The sequence below is a fragment of the Limulus polyphemus genome, unplaced genomic scaffold (assembly GCF_000517525.1).
Source record: "Limulus polyphemus unplaced genomic scaffold, Limulus_polyphemus-2.1.2 Scaffold917, whole genome shotgun sequence".
Taxonomy (NCBI): domain Eukaryota; kingdom Metazoa; phylum Arthropoda; class Merostomata; order Xiphosura; family Limulidae; genus Limulus; species Limulus polyphemus.
This window is the reverse complement of record NW_013666527.1, coordinates 372772-385265: the sequence shown is the minus strand read 5'-3', so window position 1 is coordinate 385265 and position 12494 is coordinate 372772. Positions and strand designations below refer to the sequence as shown.

At 33.5% G+C, this 12494-nt stretch overlaps 1 protein-coding gene across 2 annotated transcripts in view; it reads left to right on the top strand.

Moving 5' to 3' along the window:
- The first annotated feature begins 4045 nt into the window (after nt 1–4045).
- Nucleotides 4046–12494, top strand: part of LOC106461220 (transcription factor AP-4-like) — a 33971-nt gene continuing 25522 nt past the window's right edge. For both annotated transcript variants that reach the window (XM_013921016.2, XM_022388087.1), the window contains exons 1-2: nt 4046–4219; nt 6957–7122. In XM_013921016.2, coding sequence (XP_013776470.1) covers nt 4131–4219; nt 6957–7122 — 255 coding nt within the window. In that variant the 5' untranslated portion in view covers nt 4046–4130. The remainder of the gene's footprint in view (nt 4220–6956; nt 7123–12494) is intronic.

Sequence of the window (12494 nt, the reverse complement as noted above, 5' to 3'; positions counted from 1 at the left end):
ATACTCTAAATGTAAAGGTATTTGGGGAAAACATAACCCCAATCCACCCAAACCCCGTAGTTTCTGACTGCATTCCTCAGGCGTGTCCTCCGGTGAGACAGCGGTAAATCTTTGGATTTATAATGCTAAAATCAGAGGTTCGATTCCCCTCGGTGGATACAGCAGATAGCCCGATGTGGCTTTGCTGTAAAAGAAAACACACACTCCTCAGGCGCACTCCAGGCAAGTTAGATACGCTTCCAACTTTAATTTCCCACAATATTTTGTTTCTGCTGCGTTTGTTAAATGTTTAGCATTTGACAGACTTTAATAACCACAGCTTATAAGTTGAAAGGTAAGAAAAATTACTCCGTTGTATAAGTTGTACTGTAGGTGACGAAACATTCTTGTGTTGAAAGTCCTTAAAATTGTTTAATCAACATTTTAAAAACAACATGAAATAAACTATTGTGATATCTGAGAATACTTTTGGCATTATTCCAGAAGTTTCATAACAGTCTCAATTCATCATCACCTTTTTGTCTTTGTATACCTACCAATTCTGCCTTATTTCCCACATGCAGTGTATTATGTACTTTACTTACTTAGTAACATTGGACTATATTTAAACATTTTATCAACTGCAACTGGCTGGAGAATATTAACTGACAACGTTTTGGTCTTTAAAACAAGACCTGCTAAAATTGAAACACTGTGTACAAAAGGGTATGAAACGAACTTTAAATAAAATATTATTTACTTATTATTATTGTAGTAATTTGTGTATCCGTGTGATAATTTTAAATGTTATCATTACCTTGGTTCTATCAATTGAGCTAAAGTGTTAACCCATCAGTAATTATTATTGAATCACCTTTTTACGATTCAAATTACCACATTATATAGATAAATTTGATTTAAGACAAGACTGAAGAAGCCATTGGAAATGTAGAGAAGGATTACAACAACAAGACTGAAGAAGTACAAAAGGATTACAACCACTAAAACAAATAGTACAAATAACCTATGACAAAATTGAATAATTACAAAGGCACATCAACAAATTACCAAAAGACGTCAACGAAGAACAAAGAAAAATACAAATGAACATTGCTGCCAGAATAAAACACCTGGAAGCTAAACTATCAAATGCAATGACCAAACCACACACACCTTTTTCTGCACACACCCAAAGATTCCATCCTCAAACATCTTTAAATATGAAATGTGGAATAGGAGAGCCATTTGGTCTACGCTTGCTACTACTGCTGTGTCATCTATGACCATAGAACCTTCCTGGACTACTCCAGCTATATTATTTCATCATCAGATTACAAAATCGTCCGATCCAGAAACCAAACTGTAGGTTGGGTTTTATCTGTAGGACTATTATCTGGCTGCTGAATAGAGGGCATGAACAGTAGAGCCAAAACAAAATACAGGTAAAAATCAAGAGATGAAAAACAAGAGAAGTAATCATGGAAACATCCTCTTTTACAGCCAGGAAAAGCTTTAGTGTGCAGTACATCATAAGTCCTCGGATTACATTCTTCAACCAGCAGTTTGCATACAGTGCTATTCCATCTCAAGTTACCTTATTCAGGTTTACACATTTGTAGAGGTTACTATCCCAGCCTACTAGGAGTGCATATAGAAACGCGTACATGCTTGCTCTAGGATTTGCACGTGTTTACGGCTCCTCTACTTGTTACTTACTCAATGGTAGAGTAACCACGAATGTTAACAGTTTTAGAAGCAAAATGCCTTTTTGTGTTACCGTTGAAAACTCGCGTTTTGATTTAAAATAGTTTTTTTTTCAACTACCTTCTCGAAATCGAAAAATATGAGGTATTAATTACTCAAAATCTTTGGCAGAATTCGTTTTCAGAAAATATCTTCTTGTACACGTTTAATTACATGCAGCGTGAGATTCGTCAGGAGGTATTGCACTACTAAATTCTGTATGCAGTTATAGTGTAGCTTGCAATGAACGGGCTTGTAGGGATGCCAACAACTCGTGATGAAACACACACGTTCTGTTGGTTCATAATAATAATAAACACGTAAAATGGTTACCTATTCTTTCATATATGAAATGATGACTGTTCTATGACCAAATTATAAATCCTGTCTCCTGTTTGTAAATTGTGGAAATCACATCTTGGCAGTATAAGCAAAATGTGTAAAATACAATAAAATTCTATATTTTTCATGTGAAAGTTTAGTGCTAAAATTTCTCGATATTAAAAAATATTTTTTCCTCTAGTTTTCTCGATTTCACCAAAATAGGGGGTATTTTTGGTCGAAGACTCCTTGATATGGGTAAGTTTTTAAAATTTCAGATCTGTTTGTTTGTTGTTCCGCACAAAGCTAGACAATGGGCTATCTCTACTGTGCCTACCACGGGTATCGAGACTTGATTTTTAGCATCATAAAATCTGAAAACACGCGTTGCTGCCTACTTTTCTAACAGTAACGAACTTTTGAGATCCAGTCAACACAAATGTGATTAACTACATGAAGATACTACATGCAAATTTATAAAAGTTATCAAATATACCTGAAAATATACATGTTCTATACTAATTATTAAAGAGTGAAATTAATATTTATTTTAGCTACGTTCGACATTTGAGTTACCTCAAACAACTGAGTGAACTTACTCATTTTTTATGTGAAAAACCTTAGCAGTAGTTAATGGGGTTGACTGCAATGTTTGATGGCTTTTTTTTTACTTTTTTTATATGATTCGTATTGTTACGTCTCTGTTCGTTTGTTAATTTCCGGTATAAATTCTATCCGAGGAACTTCAGCGATACAAGTCCTTTCTTAAATAAAACTGGTTTATTCTTTTTCGATACAACTTTGTAATACACAGGATTTCCACAGTCAATTTAACTTAACTACTTTTATAAACACACGCTGTAATTCACAGCGATTCACACACTTTACTTACGGTGCCTGCTGTTCGTTTGACTCAATTATCTATCTCTATATCTATCTATCTATGCAATTATATCTTTCTAGCTGGCTTTATTTGCCGGACTTATATACTAAAAAAGAGGGTGCCTGGAACAAACTAGAGTTGCCAGGAAAATTTATGATCCTTAGAGAAACTCCAGCGCGCATGCTCCCAGCGTCGCGTGACATCCGCTGTCGTAACAGTATGTTATTATAATAATGGCTGGAGACGGCTTGAATGGGTAATGAAGAAAAACTTTAATATAAGTTTAACGTAACAGCAAATGTACAAGGTTTTGTCATCATCAGGTAACATCAGTATGTTATTATCATCTTTATAACCAAGAAGGTCATATGCCCACAAGGAATTTGGTGCATAAACAGTTTAGGAAAACGTATTCCAAATGCCACTGTTTTTTTTTTCTTTCTTTTTTGTATATGGACTCCATTGGCAATTCACTGATTGATTTATGATCAAATACAAATATTCTAGCCATAACTGGTAGCTTCCAATAATAAAGTTAACAAAATGTTTATTGCTTTACGCTTATATCGATGGGCACCATCGCATCAAGTAATATCAGTCTTCTACGTACACAACGCACGCTAACTTACTATAAAGAATATAGGGTAGTATTTTATATTTTCTACGTTTCAGGCTTAAAGTGAAAAGTTACTCACTATATAGTGCTCGGAATAACTTAAACTTGCATAAGATACGTAAATAAATCTAAAATCAGTATTTATATTTCATTTAGTCAAATAGTTTTCAATATTTATATTAACAATCAAGTATATATTCGTAACTTGAGTTCGCACACATGATCCCAGTACTTCCTACACTTTCCCGCGAGTTCTTGACGAGACAGCTGATCAGCCGTCAGTTTGTATTGTTACGCGAAAGTAACTAGTGCAAAATGAAAATATAATGTATTTGCTTTTATTCCATATATATTGATAGATTATGGTTTTATATTTTAAAACCATGACAAATTTATAACTGAATTATTTTTGATTGCAAATTTAACTTTACTACAAAATCGTAAGAGTAATACATCAAGCAAAAGAAAGCGCTATATTTTCCCGCCAAACGGTGTCGTTTAGCGTATGGAGGTGGTTGTTTTCGTATACTCTTGTACTGATTTATACGTTAAAAATTGTTAATATAATTCTGAGATCTGAACTTGAAAATGGCGTTGTATAATCGAAATAGTGCGAAGAGAAGAATATTTAATGGAATACCAAGACAACAGGAAGACGTTTTAGAAAGTTTGGGCAGGTAAGTTACTGTTACAATGTTAAATAGAACAAACCACATTGGGAAAGAGGCGTGTGTGATAGTGATACCGGTAGTTAAGTTAAATTGCCTTGTTAGAAAGTTGTACCTAGTAATATAGTGTGACGTAACTCCTGTAACTAACTTGTATTTTTGTAAGCTTAATATGCAATTTTTAGGCGTACTAAGTTATTTTGTGTATTTACTAATAGTATCAATATACTCGTATTAAACCTAATTAGTGACGCTTTTATAATATTAATAATAGTAACATTAACTTGTCCCTGTACTACTTTCTTTAATTTAAAGAATTTCGCTAAATTAATTATGCTGATTAGGACCAATTTCTATAAGAAAAGGATGATATTAATAAAGTAATTTCTAAGTAACTCGGCAGTATATTAACTAAGTAACTAATTGATTTTGTAGTTGGACTGTGGAATGAAAATAAATACTCTAAAGCTCATAACTAAGTGGAGTTTGCTTTAATTTATCAATCTAAATGAGGTTAATTTACACACTAAGCCCTTTGTTTATAAATTAAAACACTGCATTCATAAACATTATTTTAATTTATGTCTTAATCCTGAGTTGTTAGGATTTCATTGCATTCCTTTGCCAATTAGGAATATGTTTCATTACGTTTTATTCTTTTTTTTTATTCCATCCACAGTTATTTTCTTTATTCTATAAAAAACAACAGCAACAAACGCTCACTGTCTCTTATTACCTACATTTAATTTATTTAACAATAACAGTGAAACTCTGACAGTTGCGTGTGTCAACACAGGGAGGAAGAGGTCTACGATAGTACCTGATCTGGGAAGATCCTGACAAAAGGATCTAAATCCCGATCCATGTGTGTCAACGTAGCTGACTGATAGGAGCGATTTAGATACATAGTCACTGGGTGTGAGTTTTACACTAGTATTGCCAGTTCTATTGGGCGAAATAATATGGGAAAGAAAATATATATATATATAACAAAATGTAGGCAGTTGCTTACTTGAATGTGGGTGGATAACGAAAACTTAGTTCAAAAGTTGAGGATGTTCATTAAGTTCTAAACGATCTGATGTTGTGTAAAAATTAACATTGACCATGTAAAAGAAAAAAAAAAAGTGTAAAGATGAAAAAGTTGAATACACAGCAGTTGTTGAAGTGGTTTTAATAGGAGAATCTAAATATTGTGGACAGAGAGAGAGAGAAATAAAAAAGCAGAGGCAGAGTGAAAGAACAGATATGGAAATGATGATGTATGTTTTGCAAGTTTGGATAATTTTTCTAGTTAACTGTAAAGTAGAATAGTTTTATTTTAAATGGGAAGAAAAATTTTTAAACTGTTTAATTTAATTAATCAAGTGTAATGTGCATAGTGATCTAAAAAATAGTTTTTTATAATAAATTATTATGTAATTCTGTAATTCGTATATTAAAGCACGAGTTAATTTCTGATCTCTTTTCCGAATAATAGTATATGCGTTAGAGAACTTATTTTAATCAGTGTTAAGATTTTATGACCAACTTATCGTTTTTAGTTACCTTTTATGGTCAGTGACGATCGTTTTACATAATAAGGTGTTGAATAATTATAATGCTGATGTGATGTTTGGGAATTTTAAAATTTTTACTACGCAGTCTATCTTTATTTCGAAGTAGCTATATAATTTTGAAATTGAATGTTGCAATGACTATTTTAGATTTAATTTCAATATTTCATTTTAAATGACGCAACACGAGTTAGCTGTGTGTGTGTTTGTATATTTACTTATAACAAAAACACAACTTTGTCCACTAGGGGAATCGAACCCCTGATTATAGTATTGTAAATCCGAAGACTTACCGCTGTCCCAACGGGGGACAGCGAGCTGTTATGTTCTACACTTGTAATCTCGTACACCATTCGTTTGTTTGGTGTGGAACATTAATTTTCAATCACTTCATTTTATTTCAGCTTATATTGAAGTACGGTTTGTAATGACTAGAATAAATACTGATCTGTTTTGTTCATTTGTAAATGTAATATATAAAGATTTGTCGTTAAATTGTTGTTGTTGTTTTTTTTACTTTTTTAATGTTACAAACAAACTAATATTAAATGGCCCCCATTAACAGTTGTAGGCGATTTTGTCAGTGCTGCTATTACACGGTTTAAGGAACCGTCGCTATAGCAAAGTCATGTGCTTGTGAGGCATCCCACTCATCTCTTTGCACTTGTACCCACACACACACACACATCATCATAGTAGACGTACTAGAGACAGACTATTTGGCGTATTGCCAACTTCATGAGCTTCAGTGGATTTAGTTTGTAGTCTGGCGTCTAGCACCTGGTAACGCGTCCAGTGGGAAGACTGAACTAAAACTAACTGCAGCGATCAGTGACGCAGAGAGCAAAAATTACAAAACAGTTTCTTACCTTTTTAAAGATGCATAATACTCCAAAGAGCGATTACAGTATTTTGCCTCTGCAAAACTAAATTCTTAATAAAGTTTAAAATCGTTAAATGCTTAATTTCTCGTACTAAAGGTATCGTAAAGTTCAGTACTCGTATCACATAAGCATTTACTATTAGAGGATATAACCACTATTTATTCATATTTCACATCAATTATTTTGTAGTACAGCTCTATAGTTAATGATAATAAACTTAACAGTTCAAACGGAAGAGTCAAACTATACTTCAAGTAATCTTCAGCAGAAGAAAAGAAAGACTAATATGTTATATGTTTTTGGTAGTCTTGGAAATAGACCAGTGTCATCTAAGTCGGAAATGGAACAAGAAAAAAGAATTCGCCGAGAAATTGCCAACAGTAATGAAAGACGTCGAATGCAGAGTATAAACGCGGGTTTTCAGTCCCTTCGTGCTTTGTTACCACATCGCGAGGGAGAAAAGCTCAGCAAGGTAACATAAAAACTTATGTTTACATAATATCTAACTGCATGCTAAAGCTGTAAATCATATTTGTATATCAAATAATGGCATTATTTAAAACATAGTATTTATTTTAATGAGGAAAAAAACAAAACATGGTATGATAGAGAAATATTGCTCGATAAATCCAACTGTGATCTAACCCAGCACAATAGTTGCCGATGGAAGCTGGTGGCTATCTTATTCCCCACCTGTAGTTTATCAGTTCAAGATTAGGAACTTTTAACCCAGATAGCGCTTCAGTAGCTTTGCGAGAATCTTCGAAAACATAATTTGTAATATACTTATAGCAGAAATGAGACATTTTAAATTTTTAGTGAAATGAAATTATTAGTTTCTTATAAGAAAACAATTAGGTACGGATTATTCTACACAAAGTGAAAGTTCTTGTTCCAAAACACAAGGAATATGCAAAATATTTCAGCAGAAATGAAACTGTTGTGGTTTATATATGATTCAGAAACTTCCATTGACAACGGTGATATAATTACCGTATTATCTAATTTTCAAGGTCTCAGTACCGTTTCAAACACAGTCTACTGTAATTTTATATAATGATTAATTTCTTCCCCTGATTAGATCTTTTGCTTTCTCTAACGGAAGATAAGGCTTTGTGAAACAAAAGAGACAGTGGTTTGAACTGCTAGTGGAATTCCAGAAGACGGGTATTTCCATTATTGACATGACTTCTGTTATGTTTATATCACTTAGCTCCGATTGACGAAATGTTTCACGTAATTACCTTTTTTGAACGCATTCCATAGATGGTCGCGCCAATTGTCCTGGCAACCTGCCAAATCATACAGGTTTATTTATATGGTTGCTGTCTTTCACAGTGAACTAATAACTAGTAGAATAGTGTGGTATAAATATTATTATATAAAAAAGCATTCATCATTGTGATAACATCAATGGTTTTTTCCCCCCATGGTGATAAAAGCAATTCATGGAATAATTTTTTTGCCATTAAGCATGTCTCTATATATTTTTTTCATAAACATCGGATATATATATATATGTGTGTGTGTGTGTGTGTCATTTACAAACACGTCAATTATTTTAGCGGGCCATCATCGTTTCCAACAGTGTGCGTTGAGTAAAATAAAATGTAACTTTAATTAACAAACGAATAATTTGTGTTTGAGTTAACAGTAAACACAATTTTTACTTTTCGAAAGTAATAATCTTGTAAGTAATGTAAGGAAATTCAATACTGCAACTTTAACACCGATGATGTATTTTTAAGCACAAATCTTTGAAATGAGGTATCAAAAAACAAATGTAGCCCGTTGAAAGTTTTTTACTTTGTACACGTCTCTGATTTGAAACCGTAACCGAATAATTAAGAGAAATGGAATAACAAATTCCAGTTAAACGTGATTTTCCCCACTTTCCTTAGGCCTAGTAATCTTTCTTAATTTGCCATCACTGCATTGAATATCGTAAAAACGTGAGAAAGTTTATGTGTGTGTGTGTTTCCTTATAGGAAAGCCACATCGGGCTATCTGCTGTGTCCACCGAGGGAATCGAACCTCTGATTTTAGCATTGTAAATCCGAAGACTTAGCGATGTCCAATCGGGGGACGAGAAAGTTTAAACTGGATAATTTCATCAATTAAACATTTTACCCTATCTGTGCTCAACGTGTGATATTTGTATGGCGCACTTTTAGATATGAACTTATTCGGAGCATAGCTTACTATTTTTATTATAATGAGTTGTCAGTATTATTAGGATATATACATATATTGTTACGACAGTGGAGGTCACGTGACGCTAGTAACACGTCATCTTCTCGAACGTTCACGTCCCTTCCTGATATCTCGAGAGCCTACTAGATATGCGGTAGTCTTGTATATATAAACGGGTAAGAACTGACGGCTAGGCAATGTAATGAATAATTGACACAGTTGAGTCGAGCACGTGAGAAGTTCGTTGTGAATTATAGCGTTTGTTATAGCGCGACTGTGGAAATTAAGTGTATCGCAAAGTTGTATTCAGAAAGAATAAACCAGTTTTATTTAAGAAAGGACTTGTGTCGCTTAAGTTTCATCGGAAAGAATTTTTAGGGAAAATTAACTAACGAACGGAGACGTAACAATATATATAAATTAAGTAGTAATGTAAAATGTAACGTTTTTATTATGGATGTACGCACCAACAATCACATGATCTCGCCAACAAAACTGTAACAATAATGAAGACTGTAGGGATACCATAACTATAGAGGTGGATTTACAGTTTAAATTATCGTATAATTATATATTATTAAAGTATAAAAATACAACATTGGGTGTTATATCTATATATAAAAAAAGGAGGAAGGTTGAGTGATATCATTTTTGATAGAAAACTAGGACGGTTGATGATATCAGATTTTTTTATAGGAAACTATCATGTCTTCAAACTGGTCTGTAAACTATCAAAAGGCTATAAACGGTGAGATTGTGGAACGTTGTGGATTTTAGCACTCAAATCCTATTTGTATAAATGGTATAATTATACATTGTTTTGTTACAGTTTTGCTGGCGCCATCATTCATTTATTTGCGCATATACTCATAATAAAAAATATTGTATTTTAACATAATTATCTCTCAGGACTTAGCAGAGCTGAGTGATCGCCTGTACGCCTTTGATGTACTACAGATTATTGTGAAATGTACAGAAATATACGAATACATTAAATTATAAATATTTTTCAGTGTTGTATTGTTTTAAGGTTATTATTTGTATAATTATTTTAATTCTATAAAAGATATGTTGTTATGCATAGTATGAGTGCAATACATTCACGGTTGTTAGTAAAACAAAGTTTCAACTAGATTTTTTTTAAATCAGATATTAAGTATCGTTTATCTTTATGTGAAATAATTAAGTTGTATCAAATTACACTGAGCTCTTTAGTCATTCAACCCATTTTTTCCTCCCCTGTATTTACGTTAGAATGTCGCGCTTTTTTTAACTCCGAAAGTAATTGTTTTTGTTTTTTTTTACCATTTTTTCATCATGGGAAACATTTTCCCATGAATGTCAGTTCTAGACTTTTGAGCCCGGCATGGCCAGGTGGTTACGGCGCTCGACTCGCAATCTGAGGGTCGCGGGTTCGAATCCCCGTCACACCAAAACATGCTCGCCCTTTCAGCCGTGGGGGCGTTATAATGTGACGGTCAATCCCACTATTCGTTGGTAAAAGAGTAGCCCAAAAGTTGGCGGTGGGTGGTGATGACTAGCTGCCTTCCCTCTAGTCTTATACTGCAAAATTAGGGACGGCTAGCGCAGATAGCCCTCGTGTAGCTTTGCGCGAAATTTAAAACAAACAAACAAACATACACACCCTTCTCAAAAGCGATTAATATTCGACTGAATAATGACATCATACCAAACAATGTTCTGATACATGCTTTTCCAACGCAACTTTATATTTGTTGTGGTTGTCATGTGACTTGTTAATTTGTATCTTCAAAATAATTTTATTATGACGTACTCAATCCTCTCTTACTATTCGATGCTGTGGGTTGAAGAAAAGAATAGGCAGCTAATTAACGTGTGTATAACACGTAGCCTTATCTTAGACACGTTCAGGGAATAAATATTGACGATATAAACTGGTCAGGGTAACAGGAATAATTTGTAGTAGTATTTTTTTTTTCAATATACTTGAAATCAAGAAGTAAAATACTTTGAGACTGGCGTTAAAATCACGAGATAATCTGGTAGTGTAAAATTGTAACTGGCTGAGCAATGCTAGTAATAAGCCTGTGGTCCTTATCGTTCTGCATCTTTCAAGCAAATGGGTTTGGCATGATAGCCTGGATATGATTAAACTGTAAGATTCCCTTGTTAATATTGCCCGACGGAAATAAGTCACAATAGTAAGATATCCGTTTGTAGCATGAAATCGTGTAACTTGTGCTGTTTCGTCCGATATGTATAAATACAGTCAGTCTCCAAACTTCACTGTATAAGTTTACACGTTATTCAAAATATGGCAGGGACATCGATACTTTATTAAAATTCAGAATTAAATTTTGAGCATCTCAATACACTAAAATCATCGAGATTACTGACAACAAAAATAAGGTTCATGTGACAAATCAGACGAATTTCGATATGTATGCATTTTGAGAAACTACATTAAACATTAATTATAATTGTATCAATAAAGTAACGACTCAACCTTGACGATTCAGTTTAGCACACTTTCTATTATTTTGAGTTCTTCATTTTGGGCTGTACACAAAAAGTACAAAATGACTGAAGTTAAAATTAGTGTTGCAAGCTGTTGAAACATAACGTATGATACCGAATACATTCCCAAATTTTGACGCGAAATGTGAAAAGACACCTAACAGTGGTCCCTACCTATTCCATGATACAGCATATGAAAGTAAATTTGTAAACAACCAATGAACGATTACACTTCGGTACACCATCTTTAAAATGTAATCAAGTGTTTGATTTTAGTAGCTGTTTTAAATTAATTTTAAGTTATCCATCACACGGTAACGTGGGGAAAAAACTTTTTCGAAACATCGTTTTATGTTTGTTTGTTGAATTATGCACAAAGCTACTCGAATGTTATCTGTGTTAGCCGTCCATAATGTTGAAGTATCATGCAAGGTAGCTAGTCAACACCACCCACCGCCAACTCTAGGGGTACTTTTTACTAACGAACATTTTAATGCACCATATCATTACAACGCCCTCACAGCTGAAAGGGCGAGCATATTCGAAGACAGAGTTCGATCACGCGACCTGCAGATTTTGAATCTAACGCCCTAACCATCAGACTATTCCAGGTACACCAGTTTATGACAATGTGGGGTGTTTGTTAAGTTCATCGCATTTAAATTTATTTATACTGAAGAGATTAAACCAACTTCTTTGTATACATTCTTTATTTCTGTCTCTTTACGAAACAGTTATAAAAACTATTAATTAAATTCACATGCAACATTTTACGCATCAAGCTTCTCTTATGTACGTAAAACCGAAAATGTAGACTTGAGCTCAATATTATAAACAATTGCAGCTTAAACGGTAACATTGGTTGAAATTCCTGGTCTACTGTGAATGTAATATCAATACGTTTGCTATTCAACTACTGCTGGAACGAAGATACGGGAGATTTAAGTTCCAAGACATTCATCCAACTCTGAACCCTTGTTAACTACAATCTGGTCATAGACTTCAGTACCGAACGTGAATTGTGGCTTCTGTAGCATAGGACCTTTAACTTAATAACAATCTTGTTTAAATTATTCAGAACATCAGTAGAAACAAAAACTAATTCATTACCATACATCTTTTTGTGTGTGTGTATGTATGTAAAGGTATATA